The sequence below is a fragment of the Chrysemys picta genome, chromosome 9 (genome assembly GCF_011386835.1).
Source record: "Chrysemys picta bellii isolate R12L10 chromosome 9, ASM1138683v2, whole genome shotgun sequence".
Classification (NCBI taxonomy): Eukaryota; Metazoa; Chordata; order Testudines; family Emydidae; genus Chrysemys; species Chrysemys picta.
The window spans coordinates 68,205,404-68,231,912 of record NC_088799.1 but is presented as its reverse complement, the minus strand read 5'-3'; the positions used below and the strand labels follow the sequence as shown (position 1 = coordinate 68,231,912).

General features: G+C 40.5%; 1 protein-coding gene across 13 annotated transcripts in view; it reads left to right on the top strand.

Moving 5' to 3' along the window:
• The window catches only part of DIAPH2 (diaphanous related formin 2), a 906,188-nt gene that overhangs the window by 411,688 nt on the left and 467,991 nt on the right, over positions 1 to 26,509 (top strand). For 12 of the 13 annotated variants that reach the window (XR_010590414.1, XR_010590415.1, XM_065557222.1 and 9 more), the window contains 2 exons: positions 3,190 to 3,291; positions 23,226 to 23,465. Coding sequence is in view for 11 of the 13 variants with exons in the window: in XM_065557222.1 (XP_065413294.1) it covers positions 3,190 to 3,291; positions 23,226 to 23,465 (342 nt within the window). In the remaining 2 variants the exon portion in view is untranslated. The remainder of the gene's footprint in view (positions 1 to 3,189; positions 3,292 to 23,225; positions 23,466 to 26,509) is intronic. The other variant, XM_065557220.1, reaches the window with a different exon arrangement.

Here is a 26,509-nt window from a genome sequence, read left to right as displayed (position 1 = left end):
GCCATACAAAGACATTGGCTGAAAGATTCTGAGACACTGTCAGTTCCGTGAAATGCTATGTGTAAATTAAACTTAAGTTGTTGTATCCTTGAGAGTAATATGAGAGTAATAATGGGCAAAATGACTTTTTCCCCAAAGTCACAAAAATTAAATTTCTTTGGGCTTGCATGAAAGAAAGGTACTTCCTTGGATATTTAATTTGTGAGAATTTATTACAAATAAATTTTATTACAAATAAAAAAACAAATAGAAGTAATTGTTACTTAACCATCAAACAAAATAAAGGCTTCATGCCAATGTGTTGGGGCAAATTTCCATTTTCACTTGTATTTCATGGAAATGTGTATCTTGATGGATGTGAGCATTCAATTCAAGTGCATTTTTTCCTATGAAGAAATAAGGAAATGACAAAGATTTGTTCTTCAGAACTGTGAAAATTAGATTGGAACTGATCACATAATATTCTGTTTTACAGCACTGACACTTAAACAAATTACCACTTCTGCTTTTTTAATTCATATAAACTTGTAACTGGTATTGAAGGAGTTGTACTAACTATATAATCAACACAAAACTTTCTTAGTATTCTGTCCAAACTCAGTGAGTGTGAGCTTTTGCTTCATTTGAGTCACAACTGCCAACTATTGATTCTGTATCTGAAGGTTTTAGACATTGTGTTCACATGTATAAAACAAATGTGGTGGCAAAATTAATGTTTTTTGAAAACTACGTACAGTATGCTTTTAGAATCTGTGATTAACAGGTATGTTGCAGATCTTGGAGCTAGAGTAATATTGTGTACAGTCTTTGCCAGGGCTTTGCTTAAAAATGAAATCAAGCATGTTTCTCCTTAACAAAGTCTATGGATAGAACCAACATGAGAAAAATAAATCGTAATATTAAAAAGCAAAACAACCATAAGAACACTACTTAATTCTAGATGGCATAGGCACAGTGATGCCATTCAAAAATGAGTTTGACTAAATAAATTAGGGTCTTTTGCAGTTTAAACACAATTTATGTACAATATGAACGACTTAATCATGGAGAGCCCAAATCTGTTCTACTACAAGTAGCATGGCTAAATGAGTTGTTATGAGATGAGAAACAACAGTTACATTTTGGTAAGAAAGTAAGGTCATTATAGTTCAATACCTTCACTTAGCTAACTTTTAAGTGTGCAATTAACGTTTAAGGAAAATAAAGTTTGGGGAATGCTGTAAAAAAATTGCCAAAATGTGGAAAGTAGTTAAGGTCTCTGTTCTTTGAACAGGAATTATTTTACATCATACTGCTGAGATAGCATAAAGTGAAAGCTATGATGCATGAAAGACTGTGTATACATATTGTTACATAAGTTTTCCATTTAAAAACCTTTAGTTGTAGCAGCTTCTCAAAATTACAGTAAGCTGAACCATGAGAGGTGAGCTACCAGTCACAGATACAGTTTTTGTAATTTGAGTTCCAACATATGTTCAATCTATGATGAAAGTGATTTTTTAAAATAAATATATGGAAATACATGTCGACCACAGTTTGGGTCAGCAAGCAGCTGGTGTTGCTTAACAGTGATGGAGACTGTAATAAGTCCTAGCAAGGATGTTTGACCTATGTCAACTGCCCAGAGTAGTCTGTATCAGTAAGATAGTGTAATGTTAGCTTGTTAGAATGGCTTGCATTTAGTTAAGGTATGCATTACTTTTATCCTTTTCTGCCCCGGCTTCCCTTCCGTAGGTCTGGAAAGCTTCCTTAAATGTATTCAGCCTTTTTCTGCAAGGTAGTCCATTAGACAGCAGATTCTGGAACTCATCAAAGGCAGTCCAGGTTGACATGTATGCTATCAAACAGCTTTGTAAAGGTGTAGGGGAAAAGAAAATGGGTCATTAAGCACTCATCACAGGGGATCCTACAAAATCCTTATGCTACTCTAGTGCTGATATTATCTTCTGCCATTGGTGCTCCCAGTTTTCTGTCTTCCCAGTTTGTCTACCATAAGTCATCGGTGAACAATGGCGATCTGTGGCGACAAGGCAGAGGGAAGGACAGTCACTAGGGGCTAGTACATTGATGAGTGTGGACAATAGTAGTACACATGTTCTATCAGCCTGGCAACATTGTGATGGACACCTGTGTTTAACAGGAAACCTATAAGATCCATGAGTTTCTTAGAGCAGATAACAATATCCTGCTCAATTAAAAAAGAACAACAAGGAGTCTGGTGGCACCTTAAAGACTAACAGATTTATTTGGGCATAAGCTTTCATGAGTAAAAACCTCACTTCTTCGGATGCAGTCTTCTCTTCATCTTACAAATGACAAAGAAAAAACTGTGTGAGAATAAATTTTAAATATATTGATTTAACTATAAAATTAGGGATTTCTGTACACCTGTACTACCCAAAGTATATTTATTTAAAATAAAGCAATGGAGAGGGGCATGCAAATGAGGTCTGTCCTTTTGCCAGAGTTTAATTGGTCATATGATACGCACAGCATTTTCTTTGAGCATATAGTGAGATGAGCTTATGAACCAATTTTACGTCTTGCTTAGCTTGATTAAGCATTATCAGAGGAGAAGAGGTTGAAAAGGTTATGCTTAATAGTTAAAGCCCTAGAGACTTATGCAGTTTTGGAATGGTCTCCATTTCTGTGTAAATGTCTTAAGTGGTGACTGCAGACTGCTTTTGAGGATAAAGCCCAGAGTTGTTTTGAGAAGTAAAATTTTGCTTTGTATGTGGGTGGGAAGGAAGATAATGCTCCTTATTTATAATTTAATGAGGAAGATGAAACCACAGGGGCAAAACAAAACAAAAGTTGGCAGCCAATGACTAATACTTAAATGCATTGGCGCCAGTGGTTCAGAGATCACAGCACTAACTCCTTAACACTGGAAAATCATGATTCCTGTCACAGAGTCTGTTTAGTGGAGATGCTGACATCTGTATAAACCTATCTAACTTACTGATTTGTTGTATTACTTGTATGTTAAGAGATCAATGTTTGCATGGTATTGGAAATATCTAAATGGAAAAAAAAAGCGGGTCTCACAATATTCCCTTAATTACCATGTCATCTAACAAACTACAAACATCATACCATACAAAATATTTATCAAATGCTCATTAAAATCACAGCAATTAGCAGAATATAAAGGTAATGTAATATGCCTTTTTATTTCTTTGGTTCCAGAATTTGGTGAAGAATCTTCCTGAACAGAAGGAACTCAGTGCCTTAGCCCAGTTAAAGCATGAATATGATGATCTCTGTGAGCCAGAACAGTTTGGAGTTGTGGTATGTACTACACTAATATTCAGCTGGGGTTTTCATTTATAAGATACATTAAAAAGAAAAGCAGTTCAATAGTGTATTGATTTTTTTTCATTACTGTTAATGCATGTTTTTCAGACTGTACAGATTGTGGACCATTCTCTCTCTTTCTCTCTCTCTCATATAAATATATTTATTTAGCACAGTATTGCCAAAAATCAGGAAATTAAGATTCTTCAAGAATAGAATCCCTACAGGTACTTGACAGAGCCTACTCTATACTGTACTACTGAAAGGAACAGTGATGTATAATTAACGGCCACTTTCTATAAAAGTCATTTCTATGACAAATCAAATCTTGTATCTCTCTGCTGATTGACAGTGGAGTGCTGCTGATAAATAATAGAGCAGAAGAGGTATATTTTAGGACTTCTTAAGAATTCATTTATGCAGAGTCATCGACTGATGATTTTTTTCGCCCATTTGTTGTTTGTACTTAATATCTAAGAGACTGTACTGGCAATTGAAAGAGCTACCCTATGTATTATTTCTCAGTTCAGATATTCCGCTCTCGCCTTGCAATAAAAAATTAGGCTACTCATGCTCATATATTTGTAAAATATATCATTTTGCTACTAAAAAGAGTGGAACTTGAGCAGAGATCCAAGATTTCTTATTAAGAAGAATCAATAAATTTTGAGTTCACTGGGTTTGTTTATTCAGATAAATTGTGGGCCTGAATCCAAAACCTAGTAAAACCTCTGCAGTTGGGGAAATTTCAGATCTGATCCAAATTCTGGGCTAGATTCTGATGTTACTCATATTGAGTATCAGCACTTGTCTCCAAAGAGTAGTCCCAATGGGGACATAAAGTATGACCAAAATAAGAAAATCAAAATGTGTCCCTTTGTGACTAGGTCTCATCTCTAAATCAAATCTTCCAATACAGCATAAGTTACATAGTAAAGTTTAAGTCCCAAAAGTACTATCCAGAAGTGTTTTGTAAAAAGTGTGTAGTTCAATTGCTATATATGCAGTAAATCGTATTGTCACAAAAATAACTATGCAATTTTGGCTAGAGATAGTAGTCTTTCCTGTGAAAAGGTTGTAACCAGCTATCCATTAGAACAGGGGTTCTCAAACTTCATTGCACCGCGACCCCTCTTCTGATAATAAAGTTACTACATGACCCCTGGGGGGGCCACCCTGGGTGGGGGAAAAGGGGGCTGCAGCCTAAGCACCATTGCCGCAGGTGGGGCTGGAGCTCAGTCTTCAGCTTCAGACCTGAGTCCCAGCAAGTCTAATGCTGGCCCTGGTGACCCATTAAAATGGGGTTGCAACTCACTTTGGGGTCCCGATCCACAGTTTGGAAACCGCTCATTAGAAGTTCAGTTTTGGCGCCCAGTTTGACTGCACTGCACCAAAAATAAGTAAGTCAATCCTCACAACATTTCTCAGATGTTGAGGCAAAGGAAAAACATTTGGCCTGATCAGATGTAGCTTTTTTAAATATAGGAATTGGAAAATGTTTAGTGACTTTTCAGATATTTTTTAGCTTTTTAATAAATGGCCTAGTTCTAAAATGTCATCCCTTTTGGCGAGACCAATCTATACAGGAGCAAATTCAAAGGTAATCTCGGGAGGGGGTTCAGGAGGACCCTGTGGCTGGAGGAGAGGAGGAGAGAGGTAAAGGTAACACACAACCTCAAAAAAACGATTAGTTCAGGTTGATTCTATTTATCAGTGTCTGAAGGCATAGTTTTCAAAAAGTAGGTCAATTGTTTTGAGACACACCTTAATATAGTTGAGTAGTTTGATAGTTTTCTTTTTTTTTTTTTTTTTCAAGCTAAAAAAATGGCCCTGGTTGCTCCTTTTCTGTGCAAAAGTATATAAAAGGAAACTACTTAATGCAAAATCTTTAAGTTCCAGTGGCAACACAGAGAAAGTCGTCCCACAGTTTCCATGAGGTCTTCCCTAAGGATCTTCTGTGTCTCTCTTAAATTATTTTCAGTGTGTAAGCCACACATTTCAACTTGATATGTTTTAATGTGTTAAAGCTCCCATACTTTCACCACAGGAGGATGGAGGCTCCCTTTGGAGCCAGTGACTGTTATATGTATAAAAAACAACAGAGGGTCCTGTGGCACCTTTAAGACTAATAGAAGTATTGGGAGCATAAGCTTTCGTGGGTAAGAACCTCACTTCTTCAGATGCAAGTAATGGAAATCTCCAGAGGCAGGTATAAATCAGTATGGAGATAACGAGGTTAGTTCAATCAGGGAGGGTGAGGTGCTCTGGTAGCAGTTGAGGTGTGAACATCAAGGGAGGAGAAACTGCTTCTGTAGTTGGAAAGCCATTCACAGTCTTTGTTTAATCCTGATCTGATGGTGTCAAATTTGCAAATGAACTGGAGCTCAGCAGTTTCTCTTTGGAGTCTGGTCCTGAAGTTCTTTTGCTGTAAGATGGCTACCTTTACATCTGCTATTGTGTGGCCAGGGAGGTTGAAGTGTTCTCCTACAGGTTTTTGTATATTGCCATTCCTGATATCTGACTTGTGTCCATTTATCCTCTTGCGTAGTGACTGTCCAGTTTGGCCAATGTACATAGCAGAGCACCTCACCCTCCCTGATTGAACTAACCTCGTTATCTCCAAACTGATTTATACCTGCCTCTGGAGATTTCCATTACTTGCATCTGAAGAAGTGAGGTTCTTACCCATGAAAGCTTATGCTCCCAATACTTCTGTTAGTCTTAAAGGTGCCACAGGACCCTCTGTTGCTTTTTACAGATTCAGACTAACACGGCTACCCCTCTGATACTTGTTATATGTGTGTGTGTTTGTGTGTGTATTGTTTTTTTTAATCAACCCATGGTTATCATAGAGGTAGATTCTGTTTAAAATCAGAAACATCCTTCCCTCAGAAGCTGTGTCCTTGAGTCTGCTTCATTCCAGGCCTTGCTGGTCCTGGGATTAGCCATAGATAAGGCTACTTTTTAGTCACGTGTATATTTAGTAAAAGTTATGGACAGTAAACAAAGTTTCATGGCCTGTGACCTGTCCATGACTTGTATTATATACCCCTAACTAAAACTTGGGCGGGGGGCCGAAGGTGCTCTTCTGGGGCAGGCGGGTGGTGGTGGGACCCCTACTGGAGCTGGGCTGGGGGGAATGGGCAGCGTGTGTGGCCTGGGACCCCTGCTGGTGCTGGCAGGGTGGGGAGGGTTGGTGGGACTGGCAGGCTCCCTACCTGGCTCCGCGTGTCTCTTCAGCTGCTAGGGGGAGGGAGGGCTGGGGGGCTCCGCACGCTGTCCTTGCCACGAGTTCTGGCTCTGCAGCTCCCATTGGCTGGGAACTGCAGCCAATGGGAGCTGCAGGGGCAGAGCGCAGAGCTCCCTGACCCCTCTGCCTAGGAGCTGCATGGACATGCTGGCTGCTTCCAGGGAGAGTGTCCACCCCACCCCCCGTGGTAAGTGCCACCCTGCTCTCCGACCCAGCCCTGATCCCCCTCCCACACCCAAACTACTACTGCTGCTGCTAGCCCAGGGGCTGCCCAAGTATTCGAGCAGCCCCTGACCCGGCCGCACCGGCCACTGCAAAAGTCACAGACACGCAGCCTTAGCCTGTAAATAAGCTTTGAATTAATACAGCCTTATTAGAAATATGGCTGTTCTTTATATTCACTCATCTAACTGCAATATGGGAAGTGTTTGTGTCTGTATGTGCATACATACATTTATATACACACATCGATTTAATATAATATCACATAGCTTGCTAGCAGTGTGCTCTCTACTACATCTGACAACTTTCTGATATAATCTTTTTTTACCCTTCTTGTAATTTCAAGAAAGCTCATCGTTCTTGGTATTTAATTGACTGGAATCCCCTGCAACCTGACTTTGGTAACAGACTTTATCACTGTACCCTTTCCCCCCCCATAAACTCTAGTTTTTTTTCCTTTCTTAATCTTGTTTGTTCCTTGTACTCTGTCAGCTATGGATATGAGTTTTCTCACAGCTGCCTGCATTTTAATAATTTGGTTTATTAAATCAAAAATAATTTACCCTTTTCCCTTCACACTGTTATTGGTTTGTGGTTATGGCCAACAACTGTTATCTGTGCTAAATACATTTAAGTAAAGATATAAACTGGAAAAATCTGATTGGCATAACATTAGTTAAAGCTATGTTTCGCTTTCCTGGCCAATTAGAAAAATGAAAAGAAAAAAAACCTATTTTGATTTCACTAATAGTATTTAGAGTTTACTTTAGGTGTAGTAACTTTCATTGATCAAAACGAAAATGGAAAAAAAATAATGTTGATATGATCACAAAGGCCTCAAGATCTGATAGTGTTTGAAGACACAGATTACTTTTCAGATCCAGTAGTTGGTTAACCTTTTAAAACCAGATAGGTAGACTAATAGATTGACACACTCAAGGAAAACTATAAATATGGTACTGAAAATGAAGTTAAATGCATTGCTAGTGTATTAGTGACATACATGTTATGAATCTGAAAAGCTGGTTGTAATGTATTAGAGGTTGTATTAATTGATACAACCTATTTTTAATTATATGCTCATTTTTTGTTATTTTTACTTAATAGCATGCCATATATTCATCCTGTCTTGGATGATGATAGTCATGACTTTGACAGATTACATAAAGATAACATGCCTTTTATATTCTGTATTTTGATACTGTGCACCTTGACTGGTATGAAATTTATTGTTTACAAATTGGACTGGATTGCCAACATAAATGACAATGTAACTCACGTTATATTTTTGTTCTAAAAAGCAGCAATTGGGTTAGTTCTCAGGCTTACATTTTTTATTAGGTTTGATAATGTCAACAAATATTTAAGTAACCCTGTGACAGGCACTGTGATGCTGTAGTGCTAAACTGTCCTCTGTGAATTGTTAATGTTGTTGTACTGAGAGGAAAGTTTACTTACCCTTATCGCTACATCCAGGTCAGAAGAGCATCCTAGAGTAACACCATTTTAATTCACAGTTGTAAGTCATTAGTATTTGCTCTTTGTGCATTCATGCTGTGTTTAGGTGCTGTTGTAGTTTGATGTACACCATTTCTACAAAGATGTACTTGGAGTAGTTATCTTATTTTGTCATGATGCAATTAGACTGTTGCTAAGATTATTGAGCATATAAAGTGATGTTTTGGTGAGAGGATTTCCCAAACAATATGCCATTTGATATAAACTGATACAAATTCTGCTGTTATACTAGAGCAAATCTAGAGTAACTCAACTGGGATGATGGGAGTTGTTGTGGATTTATACCATTGTGAAAGCAGAATTTAGCTTCCCACTTTTGTTAATTGTATGATGTCTGAAATTTCACTTATTATTTTCAAAAATCATTCTTATGCCCTTTGTGTTTTTTTTTTTTTTTTGTCAAACAGTGTGGTCAATTTACCTTTGACTCAATCTATCAACCGTTCAGTGAAATACTCTTAACTTGTAGTAATTTCTTTCCCATAAAATCCTAGTTACCACTCAATGCTATTGAAAAACTCCACCCACCTCATTCTGGCTGTCTTTATGTAGTTGTGTTTCTGCATTTGTCTCCAGACCTCTAATATTAGGACATTACAGTTAAACTTTCTAGTATCTTGTTTTTCATTAAAATAAAAAAAAAGCCCAAACTTTGTTCTGTTGTCCACTGTACATTTTAGTAGTGTAAATACTACTACTATTCTGGTTACGTGTCAGCGTGAATCCCAGTGTAGCTGTGCATGTGCACAAGATCAAATTATTTTGACCAGGAGTGTCTGTCGAGGCTGTGTATCCTGTTTCTTTATTCTCCTCTATGAAGACATAAAGGCTAGGGTGGCCATGACCTACCCTTAGCTCTCACTTATGGCAACAAATTGGAACGCGTGTCCAATATGACTAGATTCTAACATTTGCAAACTCTTCAAAAAACCAAAACAAACAAAAAAAACCTTGCATCTTCTGAAAACCTTCAGGACAATCCTCAATCTTGAATATACAATACCTTAAACTGATTTAAATGGCTATTTGGTCGAGATCTCTGAAGAGAACTCCCTGTAACAGACCACCTCCCTAGAGAGAGACATAATCTGCACTGGAGCCATCTTTGACACCAAGATGTCCACGGCACAGACTTTGGCACTAAAAGCATTCTACTCATCGGTGGCACTCATGGAGGATGTGTACTCCTTCTTACTATATCATGTTTTTCCCAGTGTCTAACAGAGAATCAGCCCCTATAAGGTCAGGCAATGCTGTGGAGACAACTGAGTGTAGGTTTGGCTTGACATGACAAGAGTGAGGCCTCATTTCTTTGGAGTAAGAATTAGGAAGTTAAATGGATCAACGAGATGTCTGTACTAGCTAAGATGGGGGGAACACCCAGGGAACTATTTTCAGAGGACAAAATAACAATGGCTAAAATAATCCTGGGATGTAAAATGAGGTTATGACACCCTGACACCCCCTTATTCACCACTATCATACAATTAGGATATGTTTTGCCCAAAGTATGCCTTGTCAGGTATCATTCTAAAAGTCTTGATCTGCTAGACATTAATATTCTGTTGAATTGTATGTGCTGTCATCGTATGTGAAGTTATGAAGTTTGGCTATTCATGTGTTACTGAAACATGATGTGAGTTTGAAAACACAAGCAGCCTTTCAGGTACAACAGTAAAAAGGTCAAACAATGTTAATGTCTTATTGAGAAAATGCACACAAGTACAAGGATTACCCCAGGAACTGTCTACAATAGAAACCTCTCAGAGATAGCACTACACAAAGGGAACTGTTTGACCCAGGCCACAGCAAAAGAACTTTCCAGCAAGTGGAAAGAAGATATAAAAGGGGGAAATGACATTATGATGGTACCACAGTCTCCCTACAACAACACACCTGGAAAGACCTGAGGAACAAAGACTGAACTGGGGGAAGTGATAGTCCCAGGCTAAGAGGATCAGGGCCGGCTTTAGGGTGATTCAGCCGATTCCCTGGAATCGGGCCCCACGCCCCTAAGAGGGCCCTATAATGTCCCAAAGGAGCTGCCGCCGAAGTCCCGCCACTGTCTTCGGCGGCAGCTCAATCGCTGCCGTGGAGGAAGGTCCCTCTGCCGAAGTGCCGCCGAAAGCACCGGCAGCTGATTGAGCTGCCGCCGAAGTCCCAGCACTGTCGTCGTCAGCAGCTCAATTGTTGCCGCTGTCTTCGGCGGCATTTTGGCGGAGGGTCCTTCCTTTGCGGCAGCGATTGAGCTGCCGCCGAAGACAGTGGCGGGACTTCGGCGGCAACTCCTTCGAATCGGGCCCTGCAGTGCCTAAAGCCGGCCCTGAAAAGGATTTCTAGCCTGTGTATGAAAAGCTGGGAAACCCAAGCTGCAAAGCAAAGGCAACTTGTGCCTTAAAAATCTGCCAGCCTGTTTATCACTCAGTGTGAGAATTTGCTAATTCATATCCTATCTATCTAGTATGTTAAGTACAGTTTGCAGTTGTGTTTATTTACTAGGTAATCTGCTTTGATCTGTTTGCTGTCACTTATAATCACTTAAAATCTATCATTTTGTAGTTATTAAACTTATTTTATGTTTTAATCCAAACCAGTGTGTGTTTGACTAGAGTGTCCGGTGGTAACCAAGCTGAGATTTTCCCACGTGTGCATGGTCCTCTTCACATTGAGGGAGAGGCAGACCGGGTATTAAACCCATACACTGGCCAGATTTGACCAGGGCAGGACGGTACTGCTCTGGGGTCTGAGGCTGGTGGTAAGAGACCTGCATGTAACTGCAGCTGGGTGTGTCCCTACCTGTGAGAATGCTGGTAAAAGTGCAAGCTTGGAGGGCTTTGTAGCTTGTCACAGCAGCACAGTGTGAGAGGGGAGGCCAGGATGGTGGGTCAGTTCCAGGTTACACCCCAGGGGGTAAGAGCGAGTCATGCATGGACAGTGTGTGCTGTACAGGGATTGGTTCCTACAGTGTGACCCATCCCCAAACGTGATGCAACATATACTAGATGCAGTGTCATGTGAAACTGTATATAAAGGAAGAAGTTTGCTCTGTAACTTTGGATATGTGGTACGCCCTGTACTTCCCCACACACTTTGGGTGTTATTAACTCAGCATAGATTTGCTGTATGCCAGATTAAGGAACCTGAGTGATGAGACTAGAGTTGGACTGAATTCTTAGGGAACCTAGTGGAAGAGGGCTTGGGGAAACCTCAACTTTGAGGACTTCCACAGAGCCCTCTGGCTTATCAAGACTGGCACAGTCCAGTTTGAAACGCACTAGCAACCCATCTGCATACAGGATACCACCCTGGCCCTACTGAGGTGTTGGGGTCCACACATTCAGGTGTCAAGGAATCTGATCCTCATCATTAAGGAAGAGGAAATGGTGTCCCTCCTCGGTGGCTTCCCTGGAATATGAGGAAAAGTGGGACCCAGAAGTGTAGCCACATCATTCTGCTCCCTCGCCTCCCAAGGACCTCTTATCATGGTCACCAGATGAAATGGTGACCTCATCAATGATTCTGGGAGATTTCAGTGCATTTTGAGAGTTGTTTGTGCAGATGGATGACAGTGTGGAGGCGCTGAGACTTCAATCATCTAAAAAAAATTTCTCCACTCTTTCTGCTGTTGACCCTGCTAGAATTGTCTTCTCTATAAATGAGGGACTATTAATCTTTGTAAGAGCTTTGTGGCAGACGCTGGCCGCTATTGTCAACATTGAAAAAAATTTACAAGGTGCCCCTTTTGGAGTTTGGGAGTTGGAGGACTTTTATAAGCATCCTAACCTGGATCATCGGTTGTCTCAGCTGTCCAAGAAAAACCATGCTTAGACAAGAATACACCAAAGAATAAGACCTTTTTAGACCTGTTTGAGAGAAAATCATACTTGTTAGCATCACACAATTGCAAATGGCCAACTGCCAAGCTCTACTGGACAAATCTGACTTTCTAACATACGACAGAGTAACATCCTTTGTTAATAACGTCTAATCCAAACACAGAGGAGCCCAAAGACATTATAAAAGAGGGCCAGTCCTTGGAAGCAGCGAAGAATGCATCGGACACCGTGACCAAGTCTGTGTGAAAAGCGTTACGGCTCCAAGGTTTGGGTATCTCTCACAAATACAAGGTGTGGCTGAGGACTTGCTGAACAGCTCCAAGCCCTCAAAAAAGTGAGAGGACTGACAAAATGCTACATTTCCTGAAATATTCCGAAGTGACTTTGCTTTCTCTAGGAATCTGTACCACTCTGGCCTAGCATAAACCATACTGCCGTCAACCATAGCATCAACTGAGCCAGTGCCTGCTGTCTTACCACAGGAAACCTGAATACCTTGCCAAGAAACACTGGAGAGAATATCAACCTTCCTCAGCCTCTGCAAACATTCTCCTTTGATGTTTTAGCAGAATTGATGTGACATTCAAGAGCTGCACCAACAGTCTGCGGAGTATGTCCTTTAGAAGCCACCTTGCATTATTTCATAGTGTATTGTTGGACTTTACAGCCAATAAATGGGAGCTAGACTTGCATTGCTTGTGGCTATACTATCCAATTGCTTTCCCCACCCTTTACCAACACCTTTCCCCCTCCCTCTTCAGGGCATTCTCACAAGTGCTTGTTGCAAACTGAAGTGACCTGGTTGCTCCATCTAGGAGCCTTAGAGGTGGTCTTCCAGGAACACAAGAGAAGAGGGAGGGTTACAGCCCCATCGTTATGGCCTTAAGCTGGGTCATGAGGAGGCTCAGGGCTCATATGTGGCCCTGATGGACTCTGCTGGTCAAAATAATTAGGTCTCATGTGCATGAGGTTTATGTGAATGTACAATATCTCAAAGACCCAAAGTAAGTGTAGGATAATTGTTTTCTTTATGTTCACTGCTGTACCTTTGTTCTGGGGAATATGTTCAAAGAGTGCTAGAGAGAATTAAAAAGGCACAGCACAACAACTTAGTAGCAAAAATATTTTTTACTTATAATGTGCCTAGTCTTGATTGTGCATGTAGTGACTAGTTTGTATTTCTGAACATGGAAATTCTGAAAATTCAAATAGAAAATGCATCAAAGTTTGTTATAGTGAAAAATTTTGGCATCTGTAATCAGATAAGGAGCTTCCTTTTTAGGGTGTTTCATTTTCCCATTGGATTAGTGACCTGAATAGACAGACTAGACTCCTGGGTGTCTTGGATTAATGATAATCTGAATGCTGTTGTTAGGAAGAACATTAAATGTTAAAAAATAAATATAGGAGGATAGACAGGGTAAAATAAAGATAGATTTTAAAAAATGTGTGTACCTATTTCTATATACAAATTAGGTATGTTAATTAATAAGGTTTTGATTGACCTATCAATATACCCATCAAACTTAATATAGGTCAGAATTAGATGTTTAAAATTCATTTAGAAAAGGAATATTTTGTAATTAGGCTACTTATTATAATAGACTAATTAGCTTAATATTCATCTTATTTGTGAATGGAAATGTGATGCTCCAATTTTCATTTAGATGAAGTATTAAGATCAATTGTATATTCTAATTAAGTATCTGGACAGTTTTGAAGTTATATCCCAGGATCAAATAGTTTCATATATTGGCCCAACTCTGTTACATATTGAGAAAAAAGTTTAGTCCCTTAATAAGCAGAATATCATCTTCTCTGACATGAGTGGCATGCTCCTCTAAGTGCTGGAGGTTTGGACCTAATCAGCCCTGGTCAATCATCAGACCTAGCTGGGAAAGGAGTGAGTGATCATAAAAAACAGCAATTGGCTTAATTGAGGGTGATTTCAGGAAGAAGCTGCAGGGAAGGACAGTCTCCTGCAGTGGTCACTGATGAAGGAAGACTCCAGGTTAGCCCCTCCTGTCATGGCTAGGTAGAAAGCACCAGCTGGAAGCTTTGTTTGCCTTTTGTGAGTTTGTGGTCATTTTGGACAATAAATGAAGCCAAAAAAGAGGGACTAAGGTGTGGCTGTTAACTCCCCAGGCTGGTGAGGAAGCAGTGTTTTACACAAAGTACAATATGCAAATTTAAGATATTTTAACATTTTAATTGATTCGGGTATGGCTGCATCCAAAGGAATGACAGTTTAAGGATACCGGTACTACCAGGGTTACAATCTGTTTTATTTTGTTTTTGTTTGGTAGCGCGCTGGGGAGATTTAGCAGAATGTTAAAGTAGCTCTTGGTGTTGAAAGTTAGGCCACATTTTAGGTATGAGGAATATAGTTATAGCACCATAGCTACACTGGCATAACCCTGTACTGTACAGCAATGGATGGGTTTTTTTGTGGCTGCAGGAATAAGAGCTTCATGAGTGAAGGTAGCTAGGTTGAGAGAAGTATTCTTCTGTGACTTGGCTGCATCTACACTGGGGGTTAGGTCAGTATATCTACGGTGCTCAGAGATGTGGATTTTTATACCCCTAAGCTCTATGGCTATATCAACCTAAATTTTCAGTGTAGATCAGGTCATGTGCACATGGATAGCTACCAGCAATGATATGTTTCATCCCCTGTATATGGCCCACCCTTGTCTTGCAGAGCTTTAATGCATCCCGCCTTTCTCCCCTGGAGAGTTGCATTCCTCTCCCATGTGCTCCTGTAGAGTTCCATTATCCTCTTCATGCTGTTTGTCCATGCACAATCTGTGTATTTTTCCCATGCTCTTCTACCACCTTACTATGATTTATATACTTTATATTTATATATACTCAGCAAACATTATCCAGCTATGCCAGAAGGACAGGAGACACTGCATGTGTTGTTTAATTAGGTTGCAACTTCATTCCTAAACATCTGGGAGTATCCAGCAGATAAAAGTCTACAGTGGTGGTGATTCCCTAATTATTTACATATGATGGGGAGAGGGACTCCTCTCAGCCCTCCCCCTTTACTTATCCTTGTCTCCAGCCAACCCGCAGCTGGGACCCTCTGTCACCAGGAGCAGATTAGTGTTTTGTGGGATCCATGGGTCAGAGCAAGTGGGGGCCCCTCCCCATACCTTCCGTCTGCAGTCCCCCCCACACTCCTGCCGGGGAAATGGGGTTGGGGCGTGGGGGCTTGCCCCGCTCCACCTGGCACGCCTTCTGGGGAGTGGGGTCAGGGCGTCCGCTCCACCCACCCACCCAGTGCTCTGCCCACCCAGCAAGTACCTGCTCCCACTCCCCAGCTGGAGCACTGGGCGGATGGAGTGGAGCAAGCCCCTACACCCCGACCCTGTGCCCCAGCTGGAACGCCAGGCAGACAGAGTGGTTCGGGGCACTCAGACGCCTGGTTTTTCTGGGGCCTCCAATTGGCTGTGGCCCCTGGGCATGGGCCCCATTGGCTAAGTGGCAAATTCACCACTGTCTTTCACACTGTCTGGAGTGACTCAAGACCATGAGTGCCTACCTCAGAGCAGATTGTCAAAAACAGAGCAGACACTCCAAACTGGTGGTGTATTCTGTAATTAGATTTCATCAACATAGAACCAAATGTGAACTCCCCAAGTGCTACAATAGCCTTATATTGGAGTCACAGAGAGTTCCCTTAGACTCTCCAGTCTATTTTGCCACCAAGACAAACTGGATTTAGTGATAAATGGCCATTTATACCAAAAATCACAAATATTTCAGATTGCTCCCATTCCCAAGAGACCAGTCATTCACCCAGGTCAAGTTGCATTCTAGATCTCTTACCAAAGACAATGCTGGTAGCCAATTCTGTAGTAAACTATATATATTTTATTAACTCAGAATAGGAAATGAGTAATCTGGAAATTAAGGCAGGTAAAATATATGTACAGGTGAGTCACGTCTATAATTTCAAATGGTGGAAGAGATGTAGTAATCTACCGGTTTCCCAAAAGTCTCCCAGGGCTACCCAGAATAATTCTGGGGATCTCTGTCTTCTTGTTGCATTATTCTGCCCTGTTAGACTCCAGACAGTCCAGAGACACAGGATTTTTCCCTGAATCCATACTGATAGCTTCTTATCACAGAAAACAAGCTGACAGGGTCACCACTTATGCTGGCTCTTTCTTTGATGGGTGGAGAGAGAGGAGTACGTTTAGAGTCTTTGATCTCTGATCATCACACACAATGACCACTTTTCTTCAGATGTGCACAAATTAACACTTTCCTGCTGAATTTTTTCATTTCCATTACGCAAGGCTTCTTTCTCGTTTGATGGGTTATATAGTTACAGGGGTAAATGCAATGTAAATGTTTGCTATTACATTATAACAGGATACAGATCAGTGAAAACAAATGCATGTAAGTTTAAACACCAAATATATCCTTATACATATAAAAATCATTTTGATCTATTCTAATACACAGGTGAATTGGCCTGGAGCTTTGGCATGAGTTGGCACCTGGTCTGCCAGCATCACACCCTCGAAGGAGGGTTAAGGGGGACTATAAAGGAGGTGGCGGGTTGATTTTCTGCCATACCAGTTATAAGTGCCACGAACCCCTGCTCCCCGTCCTCCCCATTTCTGCTCCTCTAAGGAATACCTCCTTTAAATTCTTTACCAATCCATTTAATATGGTCACCATATCCCTTCCTATGGAATACCTGTACTGGACATTCACCACAAGAAGTTGCCAGTAATTAGCTGGGCTGGCTCCCTGCCCTCCTCTCCCTCCCAATATCTAGCAGTGCTCCCAGACACCTACTAATGCCGCCTTTGATGACTGCCAAAAACATGGCAGCTCCAAGTCTGACAAATTATCCTACCTGAATAGTTCTGGTGCTGTGTCCGCATGAGAAATTGCTGATGCCCCTCTGCCACCTATAAATTTATCCACCTCCCTTTTACATACTTACTAGTCTCGTTCATCTGAGAGGCTTCACAGTTGCCCGCCACACCCTGCGTTGCAACATGTCCGACCACATAATTTTTACTCCTGGGGAAAAAAGTTCCAGGATCTGCCAGAAGTCCTCTTACTGCCTGCCCTACCGTATTCATCTCTTAAGTGGTGTGTGTGTGTGTGTGTGTGTGTGTTGTGAGAGAGAGAGAAATTTAGAAGAAATGCTCTTTGCCATTCTTATAAGTAGTGAAATGTAAAGAACATAATACATAAACAAAAGCATCTCTAACTCTGTGGGGAAATAACCCTTTTGTAACTGCTCTCACTAAAGCCGTCACCACACATTTTAAATATAGTATAGATCAACTAAAGAAATGACAATCTCTTGATGATATTTTGATAGACAACGACCTCATAACAAATAAATGCACAGCATAATACAATATCATGATCAATGGTCCCACACTATTTTATGGAATGAATTATAAAAACAAAGAATTCATGTCAGCTAAAATGCTGCAGCAGATCATTCTTGACAAATGTTGTTCATTTCAATCAAACTCATCTCACTGTAGTGTTGTTTTATGATCTGTAGCTTTTAATCATTTTATCTTTCTATGCTATTATTCTTGTACACCAAACACTACATACCTTCCTAACAGTCCAAGACTGGTTATAGAAATAGTTTAAACAAAATCTTGGTAATACATGTTTAGTTCCCATTACTTCTCAGCTAAAACATGTACTTTTGAAGGCAAGACATATTCAGATATGGCATTTGTGAAATTAGCAATGATTATAGAAAGAATGTGTCCTGAGCTTGTTTGGTTGCTTATTGTCTGATTTGGTGATTTAATGTTACTGTGAAATAAAGTGCAGCCTTGAGAAGTGGTGGTGGTGATGTCAGAGTGGGAATATACTCATTCCTGTTTGATGAGCTGAATTTGTATGGGCCATCTGGAAGCAAGATTTAAAATAAACTATTTCAAAGTAAAAAGGATGTTTAGAACTTCAGCATAATGAGCTTAAATGAAAAAGGCTGACTTTTATTCTGCATTATATTATTTTTGCAATAGTTTATTAGAAACAGAAAAACAAACAAACAAACAAAAAAACACTTTGGTCTCATAAACTGACTAGACATGTCCACTATGGATTGTTTCCAATTTTATCTCATTAACATAATTTCTTTAAGAATGTGTGCCTATTATATGTCTATATCTGTGCAACTACACCTATATTTCTTTGCTTTCCCCCCATGGCTCTTTTATTAAGTGTTCCATTCACATTTCATCTTAAAATTTTGGACTTTGCATTTCCTTGTATAGGAAGAGAGTTTGATCCTTGTGCATTTTACCAAACTTAAACATATAGCACTAGCATATCTTTGCCCACCTGATGCTACACTCAGGCTCTTGTAATTCATGTTTGTATCTACACCTCTACCCCGATATAACGAGCCAAAAAATCTTACCGCATTATAGGTGAAACCGCGTTATATCGAACTTGCTTTGATCCGCCGGAGTGCGCAGCCCCGCCCCCCCGGAATGCTGCTTTACCGCGTTATATCCAAATTTGTGTTATATTGGGTCGCGTTATATCGGGGTAGAGGTGTACTTATTGTTTATCCCCATCATATTCCCCAAGCAACCTAGCAGACTTTTAGGTGGAAATTAATGTTGTTTGTTCCAGGAACAACTCTCTCCACAGCTGCTACCAACCTATGTGTAGGAATGCCATGCAACCATTCAGAAATAAGTTAATGAAAGCACAGCTTCTTAGTGGGCCATTGAAAAGGCCAGCTTAGTGAGTGCCAGCTAAGACAGGAGCTGGAGCAGGCTGCCAGTCTGTTGAAACTGCTGGCAGTGGAAATGTTTGTGGCCAGCTAGTGATATTGAGCAGTCTGGAGAGACTTATAGGCCCTTAGGCACCTATATACCTACCTCTGGATCATATGGGTGGGTCCTTGCCTGTGGATTAGTTGAAGTTTAGTTGAATGGTATGGGGCTTATCACAAGACCTGCTGGTAATTCCTTCTGATGATTCATCAAGCTCTCTGGCTCAGGGATAGCTCATCAGCCTTATGCAGTAGTGTTGTAGCTGTGTCAACGGACTCCGGCTTCCAGGTAGCTTAAGGATGACTCATCAGGATCTGAGGTAACTCTGGGTTAGGTAGTCTCAGAGGTATCACACAGGTGTAACAGAGTGGAAGGAATAGCTCAGAGGCTTTCTGTGTCGATGCCCCAAGATCCAGGCTTTCCATATCCACTTTAAGCAGCAACAAAACCTTCCTTTCAGGTGAAAGAAAGTAGTGGAAACGTCACAGGTTTAAAATTTGAGTTTTATGAGGATGACAACTTCTTCTATGGACTATTCCACAGAAAGGATTTGGATCCTTCTATAACTAACATATATTAGTGGTAGTGATGTTGTAACCCATACACCTTCTGGGTGTGGTGTTCTGTCCCATCTAGTGACAGCAAGACCACTTAGAGAGCAATTAATGAATCTGCTCTACAGCCTTAGGTAATAGCTAGTTGGCATTTAGCTCATGCGATAGAGGCTTATGCTCTAAGCTCCAGAAGTCTCAGGTTCAATCCCGCCCGTTAACGACCAGGATCTGTTAACGTTACAATGTCACTGAGTACTTAAGGTTATGAGTTCTTGCCAATCTCTCAGCAGATGCATGTTGGATTACACTCAGAAATATAACTCTTCTAAAAACTTTTTTTTTTTTAAACCTTAATATTACTACTCTGGATATTCTTGTTAGACCCATAAATGTCCAAAAAGCTCTTGGCCCAAATTTTGTGACAATTAATTCCACATGTAAATGTAATTTTTTTCATGTAAATATCTCTAATACAGATGTCCCCAAACTATAAGGCGCTCCCCTCTAGGGGGTGTGGAGATACATGGGGGGAGGGAGAGGCTTGGGCCAGTCCCATTGGGGGTGGGGATGGAGTGCCACACTGCCCCCAGCTTCTGCTCCAGTCCCTCCCCAAGCCACGTCTCTGGCTCCTGGTCCTGCACTTGGCCCCATTCTCAGCCTCAGTGTGGCTCCGCTCCTGGCCATGTGCCAGCCCCCAGCCTCTCCTGCTGGCCACAGCTCTGTTCCCGGCCCAGGGCCGAGGCTGGGGATAAAGCTGAGAGTGGAGCTGCACCTGGCTACTAGCCCCCACCTCGGCCCATCTGCAGCTCTGCCCCCGCCTCTGGCCACGTCCCACCCCCAGCTGCAGCCCCAGCCTCAGACCCCTTATTCCCAGCCATGTCCCCCCTCAGACACTGTCCCGCTCCTGGCCCTGGGTCGGGGGAGGAGGTGGGAAGGGGGCACAGATGAGCATAAGGTGGGCGCAACCCTGAAAAGTTTGGGCATCACTGCTCTAATATGTCACACGTATTAAGATATCTCTAAAAAGATTTGCTGTAATTCTCTCAATCAGTCAATAAAGTTATTTAAAACAACTGTTTTATGCATTTTGCTATTTTAATCGTTAGAATTTACTCTCATGTTTTAGTAGTCCATGTGGAAGGTAAGAGAAAGTGTTAAATCATTTGTGATGAATAAGAAAGACAAGGACCTTTTTTGGCTGTGAGCCATAAATCTAGCAAAATTGATCAGCGGGGACTAACTTATTGAATCACTAACGAGTATATTCCTGAAGGTGTAGAGCATGACTGATTCCTTCCTGACTAGCTTCAGTGTTTGGAGGTATTATGAATGATTGCTTTGCAAAATGAAAAACTGTAGCTATTGAGAAATAGCCAAAGTGTAAAGATGATGGTATTTTAGTTTTTTTTTTTTTAAATAAGTGTATCAAAAGGACAACAGATTGAAATACCAATGTTTAATTGTGTACCACTTGTATCCAAGTAGTTAGGGGAATAGAAAGAATGGAGCTAGTCTGTGTCCTGGCTGGATATTTCTCTGAAGTCCTTTTTGCACAAATCTTCGCTCTTGATTCAAGAGTCTCAAAGTACCAGAATTTTGGGTAACTATCTCCTCAGGAGAGTAGGCAACATAATCTAAGGCTAGTTCATGGGAGTTGTATATTCCATCATATATTCCATCATAGACTCAAGCAGAAAGCTCCGCCCCCTCCGCTGCCAATTTTCATCATCATTTGCTGTGATACATTGGTTATATAGTTCTTTCTGAAGCATTTTGTGGTGAGGTAAGTTTGAAAGATCCCAGCAAGAAAAGTATCACCTATTAGATTTTTTTGGGGGGAGGGAGGGATTATTCTTGGTAGTCACTCTTCTAATATCAGTGAGGCCCAAATCTTCATGCATAGTTAGTAACAACTATTAAGACCACAACTCAAGGTAGTGTTGCCTACAGTTGTTAGGGGAAATGACAAGTAATCCATTTTAGATCTCAATTTATTAAAAACAAACAAAAAACCCCAAACAAAACAACAAACAAACAAAAAACACCCCACATGTAGCAGAAGATCACAGATCTTGGCTCCCGGGGGAAGGCCAGCTTGTGCAACTGAGACCTCAACTGAGAAATGCTATCAGGAAAATAACACACACACCTGTGAATGTGATGGATATAGCTCCTCTCCTTCACCTAATACAAAAAGCACGTACAAATGAGCTGCTGTTCCATCACTGTTCATCTCCCTACACAATTAATTTACTTTTTAAACCTCTGTTGGTATACATTTTAAACGTTTGAGATCTAGTCTAGGTAAGACAAGAGTATATGACCCTGCCAGACTGACCAGGGCAGACAGTTTCAGTAGAGACTTATGGGGGTTGATGGACATTTTGCAGAACTTCCTGTTTAGTTATCAGTCACATTATTGCTGCAGGAAGAAAGAGAGAGAAATTAATTTTCATCTGAGGAGGAAACTTACCAGTAACCCAACCAAATATTAATTTTAAAAATATTAAGGGAATTTTACATTCACATGTGGAATTCATTGCCCCAAGATTGAGGCCAAGAGCTTACAGGATTAAAAAAAAAAAAGTATTGGACATTTATGCAGCTAACAAAAATATCCAGAGTAGTTATAGTGAGGATTTAAAAAAAAAAATGTAGTTTTTTAGAAGTTATGCTTCTGGGAATAAGCCAACATGTGAATGTTGGGAGGTTAGCAAGAACTTTTCTTATTGCACGTTATTCCATAATCACCTTTTGATGGGTGATTCTTGCATATTTTTCTGAAGCATTTGGTATTGAGGTCAAGGACAGGATACTTTATTAAGATAACCAGTGGTCTGATGAAGTATAGCAATATTTATGTTCAATTGGCATGCAAAATTATCTGAATCTAATGGGAGTTTACTAGCTGCAGACTCCTTCTGAGTATTTGTTTCACATTGTGTTTAAGTGGCTAAATGCTGGTTATATGTACAGTGTTGGAGTTATTTTTATCACAGGGAATAGAACTAATGAACACTATATAAATAGGTATTGGAAATATACAGTGTAAAACCAAACCTGATAATTAACACAAGAAGCACTGTTGAGGAGAAATCTATATGCAGTGCTTTAAAATATATGCAGTACATAAAAGTGAGCTCATATGACTTTATTATTACCTTTTTACTTAGTTAATTACTTACATAATTACTTAACATGAACATTTTAAAAAGGATTTGAAACTTTGTACATAAAATAGTTCATCTGTTATAAAATGTAAGATAATTTTCTAGTGTTATTTTAAAATGTAACAAGTGCAAAAATAAGAGGTAGTTTTAGAATGTTAAGCACCATAATAATGGGTAATTTCTTTGGAACCGTGATGTCAGTGACAGAATGTTAGTGACAGTGTGAGTCTTATTTAATCTGTAGTTCTTAGCATTCCATGTAGCTGGTTTTCATCTACTTCACCTTGGCAGAATGTACAATGCTGGTTGCCAGTGATTTTTGCAATTTACCTAAATAAAACTCTTCAACTCTAGAAAATGTTTTATTAATATTAAATAGGTTGTTGCAACTGATTAAATTGAAATTGACATTGTTCTGTGAAAAGCTCTTATATTTGGAGATATGCATTACTTGAAACAATGAGAATGCAGTTGTACTGTATTACTTCATGTTGGAAAGAGACAATATTGGTTATAATATTAAGATACACTGCATAAAAAGCTTTTCATTCTGTTTGTATTCTCACTTAGCATTCTTGATCTTACAGATGAGCTCAGTGAAAATGTTACGGTCTCGTCTCAATGGCATCCTTTTCAAGCTTATGTTTGAAGAACATGTAAACAACATCAGACCTGGCATGATGGCAGTAACTCTAGCCTGTGAGGAGCTGAAGAAGAGTGAGAGCTTTAATAGGTTGTTAGAGCTAGTGTTGTTGGTTGGAAACTACATGAATTCAGGCTCAAGAAATGCCCAGTCGCTGGGGTTTAACATCAGCTTTCTTTGCAAGGTAAGTTGTTAAACTATAACAAATTTTATTATTTTATAATTGCAGAGTTTGGGCCAGTTTCTGTGCAATGCTGCTCTGAACAAACAAACTGAGAGTGCACCACCATGTGAGAATCCCCAGCTGGCACTCAATCAATGTAGCCAACTCAGTATTACCCCATTTATGATAAGGGGTCTGTCAAGGCTGCTTCCCCACTCTGAACTTTAGGGTACAAATGTGGGGGCCTGCATGAAAACTTCTAAGCTTAACTACCAGCTTAGATCTGGTCCGCTGCCACCACTCCCAAATGTGCTAATTCCCTTCCCTGGGTAGCCTTGAGAGACTCTTCACCAATTCCCTGGTGAATACAGATCCAAACCACTTGGATCTTAAAACAAGGAGAAATTAACCATCCCCCCCTCCTACCTCCCACCAACTCCTGGTGGATCAAGATCCAACCCCCTTGGATCTAAAAACAAGGAAAAATCAATCAGGTTCTTAAAAAGAAGGCTTTTAATTAAAGAAAAAGGTAAAAATCATCTCTGTAAAATCAGGAGGGAAACTAACTTTACAGGGTAATCAAACTGAAAGAGCCCAGAGGAATCCCCTCTATCCTTAGGTTCAAAGTTACAGCAAACAGAGATAAACGCTCTAGCAAAAAGGTACATTTACAAGTTGAGAAAACAAAGATAAAAACTAACACGCCTTGCCTGGCTGTTTATTTACAAGTTGGAAATATGAGAGACTTGTTCAGAAAGATTTGGAGAGCCTGGATTGATGTCTGGTCCCTCTCAGTCCCAAGAGCGAACAACCCCCAAAACAAAGAGCACAAAGAAAAGCCTTCCTCCCACCAAGATTTGAAAGTATCTTGTCCCCTTATTGGTCCTTTGGGTCAGGTGTCAGCCAGGTTACCTGAGCTTCTTAACCCTTTACAGGTAAAAGGATTTTGGAGTCTCTGACCAGGGATTTTATAGTACTGTACACAGGAGGGCTGTTACCCTTCCCTTTATAGTTATGACAAAGGCTGAAGGAAGGGACATTGCTGGAGATCGCCTATCTCCTGGTGATCCTTAGTCAGTGTAACCACTCCTTGGACGATGTTACAAAATTATATAAATTTGAACAAAGCTAAATCTGCTCCGATACTTACTAGAGGTTTCTGACAAGCCCCAGGTGCCCCAAAGATTTAGGTAAAACAAATGCATTGTACAGTTGGTTGGACTCAGAGATCACGGCCAGAATGTTATCTACAAAGGCCTATAGGTGTGGGAGGAATAAAAGCATTGCTGTTATCATCAGGGTATATCATATGTAACCAATTCCCTGCTAGTCATAGATTTCAAGGCCAGAAAGGACTGTGTAATATAGGCCATAGAATTTTCCCAAAATAATTCCTAATACTTGGTTCAATTTCAGTTGTCGGGTTTAGTGTGCCAGTGCTGGGTAATATTGCTGACCTGTGATACATTGGAGGTCAGGTGAGGGAGATGTGTACACCTGGGGGTACGCAGAAGTCTTCCGGGGATACTCAAGTTATCTAGATAATTGTTTCTCAAACTGGTGGTTGCAGCCCCGGTGGGAGGAGCGGGGTGACACGGGACAGCTTTAGGGGAATCGCAAGTGGAGGGCCAGCATTAGTGGGTAGCAAGCAGGGCAATTGCCCAGGGTTCCATGCCGCTGAGGGCTTCGCAAAGCTAAGTTACATGTTGCCTGGGGCTCGAGCTTCAGACAAAGTTCACAAGTGATAAACAGGCTCAAGTATCACACTGAAATGTAAGTACAATATTTATATTCCAATTGATTTATTTTATAATTCTATGGTAAAAATGAGAAAGTAAGGAATTTGTCAGTAATAGTGTGCTGTGACACTTGTGCATTTTTATGTTTGATTTTGTAAGCAATTAATTTTTAAGTGAGGTGAAATTTGGGGTACACAACAAATCAGACTCCTGAATGGGGTACAGTAGTCTGGAAAGGTGGTGAACCACAGTGCTAGATGATCTGCGTAGTCCCTTCTACCTTTAAACTCTGACTCTGTTTTTGAGAAAAGTCAGCAGAAATATTAAATAGCTCCAGTATAAAAAGTGAATTTACATCAGTCGTCTTTGAGTGTACTGAAAATATGTTTATGATTACAGATGGGATCCTTATGCTTCAATCTGTAACCATCCTATATTTAACTAAGATTGTGTGACTGCAAAACTGAAGGCACAAAGAAACCTTTAAAAGCTATAGTTGTAATATAATTGAATTTGGTTATTTACATAGTAAGTACATGCAATACATCGTTAATCTGCATCACTTTGCAAGATTCAGTTTTATGTAGATTTATGAAATCACTGATAAATACATATTTTAAAACTGGTTACCATTTAATCTTGTATATGCACAGACATGCAAATGAATGAAGTACGGATTAACCTGGTTTAACTAAGTACATAATATACACTGCAGTAATTTGGAACATGGGGAGCTGGGCACACAACTCCTGTTACTGTTACCAAGTGTTCCACACCTAGTTTCCTTAGCACTGTGCTGATTCCCCTCTCCCCCCCCCTTTTTTTTTTTTCCAGTTTTGCTTCCTCCCCACCACCACACACACATAAGTACAAGATGTAGTACTTTTAACCAATTACATTTGTTTGGTCTTCTCTGCAGTCCTTGGCTGACAGTTGGCTTGTGCATTAAGCTATGCTAGCTGTTGCATGCTTTGGCTGCAGCAGTTGAACGCTTTAACATGCATTGGAATGTATGGCATTTTGCTTACATAGATGAAAATCCTGTAATTGATTTTAGGGAGAGATGTAGCAGAAACTATGTATCCCCCAGGACATGCTAGGCCACACATTGTGGCTCTTATTAAAAGGAGGGGTTGGCATGATGCAGAAGAAAAGGAATACAACTTTTGCATGACAGGAAGATGCAGAGTTGTTTAAGGAGTGTGGTGCTCATGCAACTGAGGTTGCCATCTACCAAGCCAACTGTTGTCTGTCTGGGCATGTGAGCCTTTGCCTCCCCCACTCACTCAGGGAACTGTTGTTTTTGAGGGTGTCCCCCACGCTTGT